The following is a 17,732-nucleotide window of genomic DNA, read 5'->3' as shown; positions in this document are numbered from 1 at the left end:
CAGTACGGTGAGGTATGCCCCGCTCTGACTGTGGGTTGTGGAGAACCCATGAGAGATGAGCTGAAGAGACTTGGGAGAATGCCCCCCATCCAGCAGGTGGGGCCAAAATTGCTTCCTGTTCAGGGCTGCAGGCGCACCTGGGGGCCGTCGGCCATCAGTGCTCAGACACTTACTGGTTCCCCTCCTCTGGCTGCTCCCCAGGGGTCAGGACTGCTTCCCCATCCTGCAGCCCCAGCCCAGCCGAGCTGCTCACCGGTCCTTAAAGAAGCGCCTCAGCCCAAACGCCACCAGCTTCAGCACAGCCTCCAGCACAAACACAGTGGTGAACATGTAGTTGCAATACTTGAGGGCTGTCTCCAGGGACTATGGGGGCAAAGAAGAGTGTGATCCAGACCCCATGGCCTGCTGCCACCTTCTTCCACTTAGAAAGTGTCTGCCTTGGGGCACCTGGGCGGCTCAGTTGGTTAAACATCTGACTCCTGATTTCAGCTCGGGTCATAATCTCGCCGTTTGTGAGAGGGAGCCCCGAGCCAGGCGCCGTGTGCGGACAGCTCGGAACGTGCTTGGGATTCTGACTCCCTCTCTCTCTCTGCAACCCCTCCCCCCCAACTCATGCTGCTCTCTCAAAATAAACAAATTAACTTAAAAATAAAGTCTCGGGGCGCCTGGGTGGCTTAGTCGGTTAAGCGTCTGACTTTCGCTTAGGTCATGATCTCACGGTTCGTGGGTTCGAGCCCTGCGTCGGGCTCTGTGCTGACTGCCAGCTCAGAGCCTGGAGCCTGTTTCAGTCTGTGACTCCCTCTCTCTCTGACCCTCCCCTGCTCACGTTGTCTCTCTCTCTCCTTGAAATAAAAAAAAAAAAAATAAAGTCTGTGCCTATTAAGGAGAGAATTTAGTCCATTCACATTTACTGAAATGGTTTATATATCTCCTTTTATTCCCTCCAGTTTAATTAATATGCACTATTTGTTTTATACTGTTATTTCTTCTTTATTTCTGCTGGTCTGGTCCAGTTACCCTCTTTGGAGGCAGTATGACATAACGGTTAAGGGTCATGGTTAAGAACCAAACTGCTTACGGATGAATCCTGGCCTGGCACACATTACCTATTTACTATGTGACCTTGGGCAAGTCACTGGATCCTTCTGGGATTTAGTTTCCAAATCCCTAAATGAGGGATGATAATAGTACCCACCTCAAAAAGTTACTGCACACATTAAATGAGGTAATAGCCCAGGGCTGGGCCCATAACAAATACTTGGTATTATCATTCTACTTCTTCATGTTAATTTGCAAGTCCTACAAGTACTCTTCATTCTGCCAATGGATGCCTTCCTTTTTCCTGCATTTATAATATTCCTTTCCTGTCATTTAAAGTAAGATATGAATTCCTCACACAGAGGCTCTGCTTCACCCTTCATTCCCTACCCCCCAGCTCCAAATAAGTTGAGGCTTTGAGAATGCCCTTGCCCTTACGTGGTACTCACATGTCCCTCACAAACACGGCTGGGAACCAGCTGGGAATGGGTCATCCTCTCCCATGCCAGTGTTTGCCTCCCTGCCACCTGCAATGCCCCTCCCCCAGGCTCCACATGCCCATGTAGTAGCGGAGGCCATGGAGCAGGCCTTGAATGCAAACCTAAGTTCCAATCCTGGCTCTGCTACTTACAGGCTGAGTTATTTGGGTAGCACGTTTCTTCTGAGCCTCAGGGCTCTTCATCTATAAAATACAGAGAAAGGCCCCTCCCCCATCTTGGGCTGCTGTGAGCATTAAAGTCAACATGTGTAGTGTGTCTGACACACTGAATACACAGCTGCCACTGCTACTCATGTTCAAGGCTGGGCCCAAATGTCACCTCCCCGCTCCCGAGGAACAAGTGACGTTTCCCTTTCTCTCATTTGTCGCACCAAGCCATGAGCTTCCTGGGCACAGGGCCCCGAATGGGGGTGCTGCTCAGCCCCTCCTGCCTCACCCTGGCCCTGGGTCCTGCTGAGGACCCAACCCTCCCATGTGACCTCAGGCTGGGGCTGGGGCTGGGGCTCACCGTGGGCTGATTGTAGTGCTCCAGGGACATAGTGACCACATTGAGGCAGATGATGAAGGTGATGAAGATGTCCAGGTAGTGGCTGGTACACATGGAGTGGATGAGCAGCCGGGTGGGACAGTAGGTGGCATAGTAGGGCAGACGCTGGGCCTCTGCAGGGGGACGCAGGGGGTTGGGGCCCAGGCAGCAGGGAAGGGACAGCAAAGGGGAGGGAGGAAGCAAGGGGAGAGATGTCAGAACACCCCAGGCCTTGAGAGTCAGACTCGGGTCTCCTCCGCCCAGCCAGGGGGCCACAAGGAAAAGGGGTAGAGGTGGGAGAAGGCAGGACGTGACTGTCCCCATCTACCCCAAACATGCCCACGGGGCACGCTGGGGCTCCCGGGCTCCTGCTGCTGCTGCAGGGGTCCCACAGCCCAGGGCTAGGCAACCAGGCCCTTGCCCTCTGCTGGGCTGACCCACTGGGGAGTCGCCAATGGACTCCGGGTGGACACCAACAGGGGATGGGGTCCCCTGGGCAGGCAGATGCTGAGAGAAGGGGCAGGGCCAGGGGCACCGAGCCCACCCTCTGTTCCCTCCCTGCTCCCAAGGCCCAGGGGCTTTGGCGAGACCTAGGCCTCGGCCACCGCACCAGGAGGGCCACGGGCACAGGCAGAGGAGGCCTGGGGGGGGGGCGGCCCACCCCCTGCGGTCACCCACTCACTCCGGCGCTTCTTCTCCAGGCGCCGCAGCCGCTTCTCCTCGCGCCGCCGAGCCTCCTCGGCCTCCTGGTGCTGCCGGCACTTGTGGAAGTTCTCCACCACGACGCCCACGAACATGTTGAGCACGAAGAAGCTGACGATGAGCAGGAAGGAGATGAAGTAGAGCAGCATCCAGGGGTTGTGGTTGGGCACCGGCTGCGGGGGGCAGACGGGGCTGAGGCCGGCCACGGGGCGGCGGGGGGGGGCAGGAAGCTCCCACAGGCGGGCCCTGGCTCTAAGTCCCTCCCGGACACCCGTCCGCTGGTCCGGCCCTTGCCCGGGCTCCCCACACAGCACCCTCTCGCCTCGGGCCTGCCTTGCCGTCCAGCTGCCCCCTCCTCCTCCCGCCCCCCCACAAGGATCCGCCCCTCCGCCCCTCCCCCTCCGCAGAAGCCGGCTTGGAGCGCTATCCCTGCCCAGCAGGGGGGTTTGCCAAAGCAAATGGAGCAACGACTTCCGCTGCCCAAGAACAGGCCGACGGTGGAAGATCCGGACAAGGATGGTGAGGGGTGGGCCCCGGCGGGCGGCAGGAGACACCGGGGCTGTGGGTCCTGCCGACGCCAGTTTCAGACAGCTGGGCCGCGGAGACACCGTGCCCCTCCCCCGCTGCCCCTGGCCTGGCCCCAGCCCACCCGCACCTGCTGGTCCACAGCAACAGCGTCCAGTCCGTTGTACATGATGTTCACCCAGCCATCCTTGGAGGCCAGGACAAAGAGGGACATCAAGGCCTGGAAGACACAGGGAGGGGAGGGCACGGGAAGTGGGTGCAGGCAACGCTGGCATCCTGTCCCATCCTTCCCCGACAAAGAGGCCTTCCCTGAGGACAAGAAACTCTTCTTGAGGACCTACTGTGTGCCTGCTATATACCCAGCAGGCACTGCTGCAGGTGAATGAGGGCTAGACGAGGAGTCCTGGGTTCAGCTCTGAAATTAATTCAAGAAATTTCATGCGCTCTTTCCCTTCACCCACGGACTGTCACTAATACTTAAGTGCCTGCCTGCCAGGTCCGCTGGGAGAGTCGAGGTTCCTCACAAACGTGAGAGGCCCCACCACCATCCCCCAAGCTTGGAAAACGGGAGGCCTGGGCATAGCCCAAGCTCTGCCACTCACTGGCTGGGGGACTTGGGGCAAGTTCCTCAACTTCTCTGGGCCCCAGCTTCCTTGTCTATAAATGGCAATGATTGCCCTCCCTCGTGTGAAACTTTACATGGAAGTGATGCCCAGGAGATGCCAGCCAAGGCTCCTACACAGATGGCAGGCCAAAGCAGGCTCGTGTCCCCTCCACAGGACTGCGGGCTGGTCCCAGAGCAACAGCACAGAGCCTCACACGCCATAGGGGCTCCATAAAGGTTTTCTGAGCTGGATGGACCCAGTGCCATTCTTGCAAAGCCCCAGTGCGCTGACACCAGACCACCGGGGCTTGCCCAGAGGTCATACCTCCTGCTCTAGAAGCCCCTCCACCCCGCCCCCGTGCTTCCAGAACACTTATTCATTTGTTGCAGCCCAGGCCTCGGGCTGGGAAGTGGGTCTCCCGCCCTGCACTGGCCCCTTCCCATCCATCTAGGGCACAGACTCATCAGCTTCCCTTCCAGGTGGGAATGGTGCTGAGGACTGCCTGGAAAGGGCTCAGGCCCAGGAAGAAGTCAGAGCAAGGGAGACACAGGGAGCCCTCTTTGCCCGAGAGAGGCATGGAGCCCTTACATGCCAAGGGGCAAATGTCCCTGTGAGCTCTTGGATCACAGGGGCTTGAAGTGCAGAGCCTGGACTGAGAATCACATGCTGGCTATCACTTCCCCAATCATAGATGAGGACCCTGACCCAAGATGCTGGAAGCTGCCTGAGGGCACACAGCTGGTGACGGGCCAGCAAGGAAGGCTCTGGGTCATGCGGTAACTCCCCCGATGGCTCTGCACACTGAGAACACCTTACTTCCGGGTCCAGGAGCTTCAGCCTGGCATCAAGCATGCCCAGAGGGGGAAAGGACTAGGGATGTTCCATGGGAGCAGGACCCCGGGCCTGGCACTGAGGTCAGGGAGTCAAGAACAACCTCATCAAATGCCCCCCCAGGCTTTCCCTTGGCTTCCTGGGACATCTTGTTTAAAACTTCTGTTTTGTCAACCATTGAGTTCCAAACCTGAAAGGCATGGCTTCTGGGAAATCTGGAGGGGATGGGGGAGCTCCCGTGTCCCAGTTCCTGACTCTCTTTCCCTGCCCACTCACTGCTCCTCAGCGGCCCCACGGCCCCTCCCCGGGGGCAGGAGGAGTGGGATCCCTCTTCACGTGAGAGGAGAGTTTCAAAGGCCTCCAGCAGAGAGTTCCCTGGGTCACATGCACCTGGACCCTGCTCCCTCCCTGGGGTGACCTGGGGAAGGCGCACCCCATCTGATCACCCCTAGCTCCTAGCCGCCTTGGTGGGCCCTGAACAAACAGTAATCGTGGAGGGAGGGTGAGCATGAGGCTCTTTGGAGGCAGCCAGGCGGGGGCTCTCATCTGGGGCACTATTCAGTGGGTCAAGCCTGGCAGGCCCCCAGGAGAGGAGACCAAGGGCAAGGCAGGAATTGGTCAGGGGGCCTGCCCACCCACTGAGATGGAGAGCCAAGCAGATGGGTGCTGGAAATGGAAACCACCACCACCACCCCCCGGGCCAGGGCTTTGCTACACTTTGTCACCACTGCCTGCCTGGTAGACTGTCACATTCCCATTTTACAGATGAGGAAACTGAAGCTCAGAGAGCCCACACCCACAATAAGTGGCACAGAGCCAAGATTTATATCCAGATCTGGCTGTCTCTAAAACTATTGTCTGGGTCCCCTGGGTGGGGGCTGGGGGCCAGGAACCAATGTTCACTGAAGCACCTACTAAGCGCCAGGTACTCCTGGGACATTCTGCACTCAGGATCTCAAAGCCTCATGCTACCTGTGAGGTGAGTGCCACCTCTACCCATTTTGCAGAAGAGAAAACCGAGGCCCAGAAAGAAGTCACAGGAATCAGTCCTAGCAAATCAGGACCTTGATCTGTGATCCCAGGCTGTGGGCACTGAAGAGCTGGCACCCCCAACCCACTGGGGGATGGGTCAGGTCAGGGGGTATGTGGGTGGCCCTCACCTGGCCCAGATTGTCAAAGTTGTACTTGTGGTGGACCCAGCGGTAGTTGGCAGCCATGCAGTCAGAGCGGTTGGTGATGTTGCGGGTGTCCACGCCCAGACAGTGGTAGAACTTGCCCTTGAAGAGCTGGGGGGTGGGGAAGGAACGCACAGTTAGTGACACGTCTGTAGAAGGGGTGGGGGTGAAGGCGGTGCACATCAGAAGAGGGACCCGCCCCGCGTGGTCACTCCCTCTGTGCATAACCTGGACCAAGCACTCGACTGCACCGTCTCACAGAGTCCCCCCACATGAGGTAAGGCTATTCTCAGCCCATCTCCCAGATGAGCAGACCGCGGCCCAGTGGTGTTAGGTAATTTCGCCAAAGCCATAGGAGGTTTAGAAAGTAGCTGAGCCAAGGTTCATGCCTGTGGTCTGTCTGATTTCTGGGCTCTTCCTCAGACCTCCCCTCAGTCCTGGGGATGTGGGCAGGGACTCAACAGGAGAAAGCTGTCTTTCCCCAAGGGTGAGAGGGAGAAAGGGAGCCCTCTCTAGGGACCCAGGCACTCTGCCTGGAGGGGGCAGCGTCACTGTCCACATGGAGGCCACACCATACCCCTCCTGCCCAGGCAGCTATTACAGACCTCTTAGCGGCCCCGAAGGACACCCGTGCCCAGAGCCCCTTGGCAGCACCACACACGTCCCCACCCTCTCCCGAAACACCTTCTGCCGACCATGACCTGCGGCATCACTTCCTCAAGGCCCAGCACCGAGGCCACTGCTTTCTGGGTGCTTTTCCTCTGGCCCTCAGCAGCCCTGTGTCTCTGGGTAGCTTAGACTCCTGTGGTACCATTTACCCAGGCTCCTCTGCACTCAGATATTGAGGTCTGTGTCTGCCCCCCTCCCTGGACTGGGAGCTCACCACTGGCAGGGATGTGGGCACTCAGCCAGGGCTACCTGAGCCCCCAGGTTGGTCAACGCGAGGTCGGGCGAGTTGAGCAGGAAATATGGAGCCTCGTCCCCGACCATGGAGCTCACCCCAGTGCCTGCCCGGACTGAGCACCCCTCACCTGCACCCCCAGGATGCCAAAGATGATGAAGAAGGCACAGCAGATGAGGACGATGTTGCCAATGGGCTTGAGGGACGAGATGAGGGTCTCCACCACCAGCTTCAGACCAGGCGCTCGGCTGATGACACTAGAGCAGAAGGGGCAGAGGCGACATGAGCCTGCAGCCACTCTGGGAACAGCACCCACTCTGCCCAGAGTCCCCAAGGCAGAGAACCTCGGACCCGGGATCTATATGCACAGCAGGGCACTATGCCCTAACCTAACATCCCCCTGGGGTCCACGCCACGTCATTCATCTGGAGACTGAGGGCCAGAAATGGCAGCAAGCCACCCAGGGACACACGGAAAGTGGGTAGCGGTGGTGAAGGCCACTTTCAGCCCTGTCTTTCTAGCACCCCTCTCCCGCTAGGGTCTGCCGACTCCACCCCCAGGGGCAGCATCAACAGCCTGGTCCCTGTCCCTGCTAATCTGGCATGTGCTTTCGAAGGAATGAGTGAGTAAGGACAGCCAGCCAGCGTGAGAGGTCCACTTAGACCCCGGGAACTTCACTAGAACGAGCAGGGATTCCCCCATCGGGGGGCACAGAGTCCTCACCGCAGGGGCCGCAGGGTGCGCAGGAGCCGCAGGACTCGAAGGACCCCTAGGATCTTGGCTCCCCCGGCTGAGGCCACAGACACCACTATGTCAATGATCGACACGAAGACGAGAAAGCCATCCAGCACGTTCCAGCTACTACGCAAGTACGCCTGCTCGCCAAAGTACAGGCCCAGCGAGACAACCTGGGGGGGGGACGACGGGCGGAGTCAGCCCGACTTCGTGATTGGGGGCGGAGCGGTGCAGCCAGCCTCCGTGAGGGGGCGGGGCGAAATCAGGTGGGGCTGGAGCGGGTGGCAGTCAGGCAGAGGGCTGGGCGGGTTCTCTGGCAGCGGTCAGGTACCCCACTGTCTCCCTGAAATACATGCCTGCCGGACCACCCCATTCCCTACTCCCCGCATATTCGGCAAACAGAATTCAAAGCCAAGCGCTCTGGGAAGCATCCGGAAAGGGATCCTTCCCCTGTACCTCACCCCTCCAGCAAGTACCTCCATTACACTGCAAATGTTTCCCTGTGTTCACCTTTCCGGCAGGATGTGAGCTCCTGGAAAGTGACCCCCTCTGGGTCCCTGGAGCCCAACCTGGGAGCTGGCACCTAGCAGGAGGGGAAGGGGGGGAGGCTTCCGAGGCCCTCTGTGGACTATGGCTGAGGGGCAGGTGAGTGACAAGTTTTTGGAGGGGCTTGCCCAGAGCCAGGCCCCTCCCCCAAGCTGGGGGTGGGAGAGGGTCCCAGGTGAAGCTGGGAGCTACCTTCAGTGTCATCTCGCCCACGAAGATGGCTGTGAAAATGTAGTTCGACACAGTGAGGAAGATACGTTCCTGAAAGAAGGGAGGTATCGTGGGCCCAGGGGCTCCCAGAACTGCCCAGCCACCTGGACGCCCTCTTGCCAGGCTGTCAGCCACGGGGCACCCTGCTGCTGCTACTTCTGTCTCAGGAGGCGGCCCCCTCTCCAGCGGCACTCTCCCACCACACCTCCCTCCGCGGCACCTGCTGTGGGGCCTGGCTGAGCTCTCCTAGCCCCTTGGGCCCCGCACTGTGTCCCACAGCAGGCGCTGGTGGTCTGCCCTCCACTTTGTCCCTCGCTGCCCGAAGGCTGCGGCCACTCACGGTGCTGCCGGCCTCGATCTGGGGCCTCTCCAGGGCGATGGTGATGCAGTTGAGAAAGATGAAGGCCAGGACAACATAGTCGAAGAGCTTGTGGGCGATGATGGTCTGACACAGGACTCGGAACCTGACCAGGGTGGGCAGGGTGCCGCAGGAGTGTCAGTTTGCCCCTTGGCCCAGAAGGCCCAGACGCAGGTGGGGACTAGGGTGGCCTAGAGGGGCTGACATGTCTCTTCTGGGGCCACACGACAGGTGGTAACTTCGTATCTGCTCAGGTGCCCCCTCGGAGCTGCCTCCCCCGAGCACACGGCACCACAGGATAAAGGGCATCCCTTTTGCCCTGGCACTCAAGGCCTTCCAACACTGCGCCAAAGCTCTGAGCCTGGACCTCCAGCCATTTGGACACACATTGCCTGATACCCTCAGCTTCCGCCCCTCAGGCCTTCCCGCAGACTGCTCCCTCCGCCTAGACCAGTCTCCACCTCTCCACAACCCCTGCTACACCTCGAGAAATGCTACCTATGTAGCCTCCAAAACCCAGCACAAAGGCCTCCTCCTCCAGGAGGCCTACTGGCGCCCCCTCCAGAGTGTGGGCACCCCAGGCTACTTGAGGGTTTGTCAGACCTGGTACCAGCACAGGAATGGCCTAGACTAGGGATGTCCAGGAAGCCCCCAGCCCCCACCCCTGCATGAACACGTAGACCCTCCCCCAGCCCTGCAGACCCTCCACCACTGGGCTGGGAAGGTCCTCAGGAGTAGGGAATTCCCGCACCAGTAGCCTTGCCTGGCTTGGCAGGCGTCTCTCCCTCCCAGACATGCCAACCCCCTACTCTAACCTCACACCAAGCCTGGCCTCGCCCACCTGTTCTCAGGGGAGAAGAGGTAGACAGACCAGTCCTCACGGACCTCGCACCAGTCAGGCTTGTAGACGTCGATCATCTTGCGGACGCGGAAGCACAGGGTCTGGCAAGGCGAAGATGGGGTGCATACGGGTCGGCGAGGCACAGAGCTGCGCCACCTCTGCCCACCCCAGCCACATACCAACCTGGGCCCACCGGCTGACCTGCGAGCCCTCCCAGAGAGACCAGAACCCTCGCCTGCCCCAGGTTAGGCAAGGAGGTCTCCTCCACCAGCCGGGCAGGGGCGGGGTCGCTGGGGGGCGGGGGCAGTTCCGGCCCCGCCCCCTGCTCGCTCTCCTTAAGTTCCGTCCCACTCCAGCCCCGCCCCCCGGACACCAGGCCCCACCCCTGGGCACTAGGCCCCGCCCCCGGGCACCAGGCCCCGCCCCTAGGCCCCTCGCCCGCTCACGTAGTCGATCTCTTCCTCGTCCTCCCCGCGATCCCGGCGGTCGTCCATTTTGGTAAAGACGTCCTTGGCGATGCTGGGCATCCTGCCATTGCAGTCCTCGTGCCCGGGGGCCGGGCCCACCGCCCTCCACGTCGCCCGGGGGTGCGCGCCCACGGCGGGCACCAGCTCGGCCAGGTCCATCGAGTCTCTGGTGTCGAGGGACAGCGTCCGGCGGTGGTGGCGGTGCCGGTGCGCCGGGTGGGGACCGTGGTGCACGTGGTGGGCGTGCGGAGCGTGCAGCGGCGCCGCCCGCGGCGGGCCGTCGTCCCGGGAGCCCTCGCAGGCCCGGGGGCCGCCCCCGCGCTCGGCCGAGAGCAGGGACTCGTGCTCGGCCGACAGCGGCTTGTGCTTGAGGCTGTTCCAGCTGGAGCGGCGGCTGGCCCAGGCCCCGCTGCGGCCCCACGGCCCGTAGTAGGAGCTCCGGGAGCTGGACTGGAAGGAAGCCGGGGCTTGGGTCGGCGCACCCACCACACACACGCCCCACTGTAGGGGCTGAAGTCAGCCTGCAAACCCGCTGAGGCCTGGCTGGTGGGTGACAGAACAGACTAGACCCCAGGGTCCTCTCCCTGCCCCGCTCTCACTCCATCCACATCCGTGCACGTGTGGGCGTCCTTAGGGTGTGGTTACATCCCCTCCTGCCACCTCTTCCCTTGAGGAAGCTACAGCAGGTTAGAGGAGTCTTCCCCTTTTACAGGTAAAGAAACAGGTTCAGAGAGGGCTATAACTTGCTCATGGTCACACAGTTGAAAGTGGTACAGGCTAGATTTGAATTCTGGTATGTCTGACTCCAAAGCCCCGGCTCTTTACCCTATGCAGTACAGTCAAGATAAAAACCCAATTCTCCACACCAAACCTACTGGCACTTTTCTTTCTTTCTTTCTTTCTTTCTTTCTTTCTTTCTTTCTTTCTTTCTTTCTTCCTTTCTTCCTTTCTTCCTTTCTTCCTTTCTTCCTTTCTTTCCTTCTTTCTTTCTTTCTTTCCCCCTCCTTCCCTCCCTTCCTCTTTCTTTTTCTTTCTTCTTTCTTTTTCTTTCTTTCTTCCTTTTTCTTTCTTTCTTTCTTTCTTTCTTTCTTTCTTTCTTTCTTCTTTCTTTCTTTTCTTCCTTCCTTCCTTCCTTCCTTCCTTCCTTCCTTCCTTCCTTCCTTCCTTCCCTTTCTTTCCTTTCTTTCTTTCATTGTCGCCAGGCCCTACTCTGGCACTGGGCACATAGGAATGCAACAGACATGGTCCCTGCCTGGTTCTAGCTGGAGTCTGGTCCCCTAAACCTGGGCACCAGCCTAAGGCTGGACTGACAGGCACTTCTCCCCCAGGCCCCCCACCATACACCCCAGCAGGGAACACCCACCCAGAGCACCCCTCAGGGACTCACCAGGGAGCGCTGGTCATAGCTCACCCTCCCCAGTGACATGACACTGCTCTTGCGGGAGCCCAGGGCCACCAGGACGGGGTCCGGCTGCAGTGAGAGGCGGGGGGCGGGTGCTGCAGCCCCCACAGGGCCCAGATGTCCACCCAGTGGGAGGTTGGGGTCCAGGTGCCCATTGGGGGTCATGGGGATTGGGCAGATCTTGGGATCTGGAGGGTGAGATGGAGACAGAAAGAAGGGCAAACAGAACAAGAGCAAAAGAATTCATGAGAACACGTGGATGGGAACAGAGTTTTTCCGGGGAGACCTCCACCACCTTCCCCGTTGGACCCCATGCGCCTCTCTCTTTCACCCTCCCTGCAGAGCCTTCAGCTTTCTTTTTTATTATTACGTTTTAAATTTTAATTTACTATAGTTAACATACAGTGTAATATTAGTTCCAGATATACTTGGTAGTGATTCAACATTTTTTTTCATTTTTTAAATGTTTATTCATTTTTGCGAGACAGAACACGAGTGAGGGAGGGACAGAGAGAAAGGGAGACACAGAATCTGAAGCACCTCCAGGCTCTGGGCTGTCAGCACAGAGCCCAACGCGGGGCTCGAACTCACGAACCGTGAGATCATGACCTGAGCCGAAGTCGGACACTCAACCGACTGAGCCGCCCAGGCGCCCCAGTGATTCAACATTTCTACACGCTACTCAGCATTCATCATGCCAGCTTTCTGTTTGGATGAGTGGATCCCCTGCTCCTGTATTCGGGGCCAGCCTGTGTTCACCCATCATGGAAACCTCACTCCTGGGCCCACTTTAGGAAGCAAGGCAAACACGGTCCAGCCCAGTTATCAAGAAGGACACTGGCCATGGGATGGGGACGGTTATTCCAAGCTGCCCAGTGGTGTCAAAGAGAACCAGAACCAAGGTGTCCTGATGGCCGAGGCTCTCTCTTCCCAACAGGCCACACCACGGAGGGGTGAGGGTGAAGTGCACCTACCTCTGTGGCTAGAATTCAGGAGAGCTATGAATGTCACTGACTTCTTTTGGGGGATTTGCCTGTTTCTTTCCATTATGAATGTATGCAAACCAGAGAATCAGCAGTCGTGGAGCCTGGGCTTAAGGAGAAACCTGCTGCTGTACCCTGAGCCCCCCCGGATCTCTGGGGAAGGGTCCTGGCCCCCCAGGTGGCAGTGGAGACCTGTTTACCTCCGCCACTATCCAGGCCCTCCGGAAGCTTGTCGAACTCCTCCATGTTGGATGAGCTCTGGTCCTCGTCCGAGTAGGAGCGATTGGCGTCACCCTGGGAGACCATCCCTCGTGTTGGACTGCACAGTGGCTCAGCCCTTCCCTCCCTCCTGAATTTTTCAAGGGGTGTTTCATGCCCATTTTACAGATGGGGAAACAGAGCCTCAGAAAAGGAAAGTGAGAAGCTAACAAGGACCGAGGCCATAAACCCACACCTGCTGGACTGCAAGTAACCCTGAAACCTCAGAGAATGGAGGAGGCAGGATCCAGATCTCGGGGGCTTTAGAATTTCAGGGATGGGGAGACCTCAGCCAACACCTCCAGGGAGAGGCAAGGGTCCCTTTGCAGCCTCCACTTGCACGCTTCCTGTGACAGGAAGCTCACCACCTAATTGGCAACCCCCCTCCTTCGGACCGTGTTCCCTGCTAGGTGTCTGACTTGCAGCCCCTCCCCCATTCAAGCCCCTACCCCATCCAGCCTGGTCCAGCACCCCCACCCCACTTCCTCTGCCAGGGCTGCACTCACCTCCGCCTGGAAGCCCTCCACCAGGATGGCCACCAGGAGGTTGAAGAGCACGTAGTTGCCAAAGGTCATGAGGGCGACAAAGTAGAGAGAGGCCCAGGGGGAGGTGGAAGCCATGCCGTTGTAGAGGACGACGTTCCAGTCCTCCTGGGTGAGGATCTGTGGGGGACGGGGGAACACACTCAGCCCTGGGGCACCCCCAGGCCCCGGCCCAGCCCGAGGGCAGAGAGCATCCACCCGGTGGCGGAGCCACAGGCACCCCTGCAGCCCGTGGACACCACAGCATCCTCTCACACACGCTCGAGCACACCCAGGGGCCTCGCGTGACAGGGCCCCAGCCGGCACTGTGTCTCCCTGGCAGAGCTTCTGCCCCTCACCCACACGCTGCTCGGCCCACTGCCCCCCAGCCTGCCTGTGAACCACACCCCTGCCCTGATTCTCACTCCCAGCTGATGGGCGCTCCTTCCCCACTGCCCCCACAGCCCCTTCCTCTCCACACATATCTGCTCGCTCCCCCCACCTGGCCCCTCCATGAGCCCACCCTTCCTCCCTCTGACCCCCAGGCCCACACACACTCATTGAACCATGGCGGGTTTATATGTGAGAAAATAGTCTCAGAGAAGCACCCCAGTGCACCCTAGTCTTGGAGCGGGAGTGGAGGGGCAGAGATGGGCACCAGCTGGGTCAGTGAGCTCCCAGAGCCAATGCAGTGCCAGCCTGACCCCGCACCCGCCGGAGCCCGGAGCTGAGGGGCCTCCCTGGCAGCCCCCCTCCCTCCTCTGGATTCTCCGAAGAGGCACCTCTGAAAAGCAAGGTGAGCAGGGTCCTTCCTGGGAGGAACCCCTTCCCTTGACACACAGGAATGCGTGCAGCTGCTCACCTGGAACACTGTGACGATGGCCCACAGCAGGGAGTCAAAGTTCTTCCTGTCGGGGACTGTGTCTCCTGTGTCTGTGCGGAGGCTGAATTTGCAGCCAAAGATGTGCATCCCGAGGATGCTGGGGGAGGAACGGAGGTGGCTCAAGGGGGCCGCCCGCCCCACCGCACTCTCAGAACAGACTGGTGAGATGGCTCCATTTTACAGAAGGCAACACTGAAGCTCAGAGGGCAAGCACTGGCTCAGAGCCTCAGGGTATTAAGTGACGGTGCCAGGATTCACACCGGGGTCCAGGGCAATGCCTGCAGAAGCCCCGGCAGCCATGCCCACCCCACCCCCCGGCTAGCAGGTCTGCACAAGCGGTCCCTGGGGTGGGCAGGGCTCACCTGAAGATGAAGATGAAGAGCATGAGCAGCATGCAGAAGGTGGCCACGTTGTCCATGGTCTTCATGAGCACCACGAGCTGGCGCCGCAGCGCGGGCATGAACCGCACCAGCTTCAGCACCCGCAGCAGCCGGAAAGTCCGCAGCACCGACAGGCCACCGTCCGCCTGCCCCACGATCTCCCAGATGCTGGGGGGAGGTGAGCAGGGGAAAGTAACAGGAGGTTCAGCAGAGGGCAGAGCAGAGAGAGAGGAGGGCGAAGGGGGTTTGGGGGCGGGGGCCAGAGAGATGGAGAACATCCATCCATCCATCCATTCATCCTGCAAGTCACAAGTTTCGCAGGCCATCGCTGCTCCAGGGCATGCTCTAAACCCGGGGCTCTTGACCTTGAGTCCATGGACACTCCCCAGGAGAAGTCTCTGGCTAGAATTCAGGAGGTCTACGAAGGCCACTGACCTCTTTGTGAGACTTCCCATTCTTTAGACCATGAATGAAAACCAGCCGCAGAGAATGAGCCATCTCTGTGGCTTTTTGACTGGTCAAAATCACTGTTGTTTTTATATCTTACAACAGCTGATGGACATATTAATACCCAAATACTCTTTATACCCATCCTTTCTTCGGAATGATGGTAGGCCCAAGACCTGCAGCCAGATCGTGCTAGTTACTGCATCGATCTAGAAGCATGTGTTTTACCGGATGACAGATATTTAAATATTCAAGAACTGGGTTTCAGCACAATTGATTTCCTTTGTGCCCTGGCATGCGTTTGCCAGCTGGGGACAGTGCACTAGATCCCTCGTCCCCTCCCTGCCCCCCCCCCAACTGCTTCCGGGCCCACAGCCCACTGGCAGCAGAGGCAGCACCTGATGATGACAATGATGCTGTCGAAGATGTTGTAGGGGTTGCGTAGGTAGTCGAAGAGCCCGAAGGCGGCCAGCTTCAGGAGCATCTCCAGGGCGAACATGCTGGTGAAGACCACATTACAGATCTCCAGGATGTTGGTCAGTTCCTCGGGCTGCGGGGCCGTGGGGACAGGGGATGGGGACCTGGGTCAGGCCAGAGCACAGCCATGAATCCTCTCCAGATGCTCATTGGCTCCAGGCCCCCAGGGAGTTGGGGAAGCCTGGCTCCGCCCTCTTGGCTGAGTGAACTGGCAGGTCAGTGTCCTCACTGGACCGCCATGGCCTTGGGAGCCTTACAGCTCTGCTGCACCTCTGCTGTTGTAAGAGTCCACTGAGATGGGGGGACCCCACAGGACTGACCTTCCACACCCTCGGAAACGATGCTGGTACTGCACACTGAGGGGATCTATCATGATGCCCCTTTTACAGATCAGAAAGCAGGCTCGGTAGGGGCGCCTGGGTGGCTCAGTCGGTTGAGCATCCAACTTCGGCTAAGATCATGATCTCGTGATGCATGAGTTCAAGCCCCGTGTCGAGCTCTGTGCTGACAGCTCAGAGCATGGAGGCTGCTTCAGATTCTATGTCTCCTCTCTCTGCCCCTCATCTGCACTCTCTCTCTCTCTCTCTCTCTCAAAAGTAAATAAACATGAAAGAAAGAAAACAGAAACAAGCTCAGGCTGCTGCAGAACAAGACAAAACAGGCCTGTCGATGCCAGACACTCCCTATTTGCCCATGACCTTATTCCACTTAGGAAGCACTTACCACATGCAGGACCTTTTTGTTTTTTTAACTTTACAGGCATCATGTCACTTAACCCCACACAAGAGCCCATTTTGCAGATGAGGAAGCAGGCTCGGAGAAGGCCAGGCCTGTGCCTTCGGCTGTGGAGCTGGTAAGGGGCAGAGCCAGGATCTGAATCAAGACAGCTTGGTTCCAAGGCTCCCCCCATTAACCTCTGCCTGTGCAGACCTCCCTACGGAGCCCGCCCCACTCCCCCTTTCCCCAGCAATGGCTCTCAGGATTGTGGGCGGCTGGAGACCACTGTGCCCTGTGAAGGGAAGACAGCTCTTTAATGTACGCGGGGCACCCTGGCCGATGGGGCTGGCTTCACACACTTCTCAGGGGAAGACACTAGAACCCACAGGGGAGAAGGGTTAAAGTCACCAGCTGATCAGAAAGAAACGAGCACCTTCTGACCCTGGAGCTGTTTCCCTCCTGGTTTTTAGCAGCAGGTGACACCCCGATAAATGAGACTATCTGAGCACCCCTGGAACACAAAACAGACCACATTGCGGGCCAGGACTAGGCGACAGGGTTCTACGGACACTCCCCCTAACCTTCGTGTTCTCATCCATAAAACGAGGGGGTGGAATAGGATGATATTCATTCCAGACCTCTCCGCAAAGCGCCATACAGGGTTCAGCCCCTCTCTTCCCTCTCTAGGACTGTGAAAGTGTCCGGTTTCTGCTCACCAATGAGCCATGTAGCTCACACCAAATCACAGAGAAGGGAAGGGCCATTTCTTAGGCCCCAGCACGCGCTCGCACTGAACTTGACGTCGAACACAATTACTGACACCTCCAACAATCGGCTGGTGTCTCCATTTTACAGATAAGGACACTGAGGCCCGGGGAAGCAAACTGACTTGCTCTGAGCCAGGATGGAGCCAGGATGGAGCCAAGCCACGAAATCAGACTCCAAACTGCTGTCCGTTACACACACAGAAACTCTGCCTGAACTCATGGTCCTTTCCTTGGCTCAGTCCTTGTTGCATGTATTCTACACGTCCGCGGGGCACTGTGTGCTGGGCGCACCCGAGCTGCCAATGACAAACAGCCACAGGTGCTAAAAACAGAGGAAGGTGAGGGAGTTTTGAGGGAACAGTGATCCTGCAGTCAGGGGCACCTTCCTGGAGGAAGTGACATCTCAGCAGAGCCCTCAAAGCTGGGAGTGGGAGCCCAGTGACAGGGAGGAGAAGAGAAGGTGTCTAGGCAGAGGGACGGGCCAGAGCAAGAGTGGGGAGGTGGGCGAGCTGCCATCCATCGGCACCCCCAGCTCCAGCCCAGCCCCTCTACCAGGCGACCGAGCGCCTCCGGGGCCTGACTTTGATTCCATTTGGGTTAAAAGGAGAAGAGAAAAAAGAAAAAGAAAAAGAAAAAGAAAGAGTGCCCAGGAAACCTAATAAAACTGCCAGCTCCTCTCAAGCCCAGATAAAAGGTGAAGGCCCCATTTCCATCTGCAATTACATTTGACTCACAAAACGGTCCTTGAAAGGGAAGTGGGACCCTGGGAGGGGGCCCTTGGTTAGGGAGGGGCTGGGCCCTGGTGTCCCTGGCTGAGCCAGGGCCCAGATGCGACGCAGAGCCACCAATTTCCCCTATCCGCCAAAACGAGATCAGCGGAGATGAAAAATGTGGCCGCTGACAGTCCCTAATGGCGATCACTCAGCTCGGGGCCACAC

General features: G+C 58.7%; 1 protein-coding gene across 1 annotated transcript in view; it reads right to left on the bottom strand.

The window, feature by feature from the left end:
* CACNA1I (calcium voltage-gated channel subunit alpha1 I) overlaps nucleotides 1-17,732 on the bottom strand; it is an 83,261-nt gene that overhangs the window by 12,555 nt on the left and 52,974 nt on the right. Inside the window, exons 9-25 of the mRNA XM_039236135.1 lie at nucleotides 15,232-15,383; nucleotides 14,369-14,554; nucleotides 13,986-14,103; nucleotides 13,109-13,264; nucleotides 12,545-12,638; nucleotides 11,347-11,549; nucleotides 9,939-10,409; nucleotides 9,493-9,593; nucleotides 8,634-8,757; nucleotides 8,276-8,344; nucleotides 7,526-7,710; nucleotides 6,933-7,059; nucleotides 5,887-6,012; nucleotides 3,421-3,510; nucleotides 2,746-2,938; nucleotides 2,046-2,197; nucleotides 254-363 (exon numbers count right to left, since the gene is read on the bottom strand). Coding sequence (XP_039092066.1) covers nucleotides 254-363; nucleotides 2,046-2,197; nucleotides 2,746-2,938; nucleotides 3,421-3,510; nucleotides 5,887-6,012; nucleotides 6,933-7,059; nucleotides 7,526-7,710; nucleotides 8,276-8,344; nucleotides 8,634-8,757; nucleotides 9,493-9,593; nucleotides 9,939-10,409; nucleotides 11,347-11,549; nucleotides 12,545-12,638; nucleotides 13,109-13,264; nucleotides 13,986-14,103; nucleotides 14,369-14,554; nucleotides 15,232-15,383 — 2,657 coding nt within the window. The remainder of the gene's footprint in view (nucleotides 1-253; nucleotides 364-2,045; nucleotides 2,198-2,745; nucleotides 2,939-3,420; nucleotides 3,511-5,886; nucleotides 6,013-6,932; nucleotides 7,060-7,525; nucleotides 7,711-8,275; nucleotides 8,345-8,633; nucleotides 8,758-9,492; nucleotides 9,594-9,938; nucleotides 10,410-11,346; nucleotides 11,550-12,544; nucleotides 12,639-13,108; nucleotides 13,265-13,985; nucleotides 14,104-14,368; nucleotides 14,555-15,231; nucleotides 15,384-17,732) is intronic.

The sequence above is a fragment of the Hyaena hyaena genome, unplaced genomic scaffold, assembly GCF_003009895.1.
Source record: "Hyaena hyaena isolate Hyena2069 unplaced genomic scaffold, ASM300989v1 scaffold_4, whole genome shotgun sequence".
Classification (NCBI taxonomy): Eukaryota; Metazoa; Chordata; class Mammalia; order Carnivora; family Hyaenidae; genus Hyaena; species Hyaena hyaena.
The sequence above is the reverse complement of the archived record's forward strand: the minus strand, read 5'-3'. Positions and strand labels throughout refer to the sequence as shown.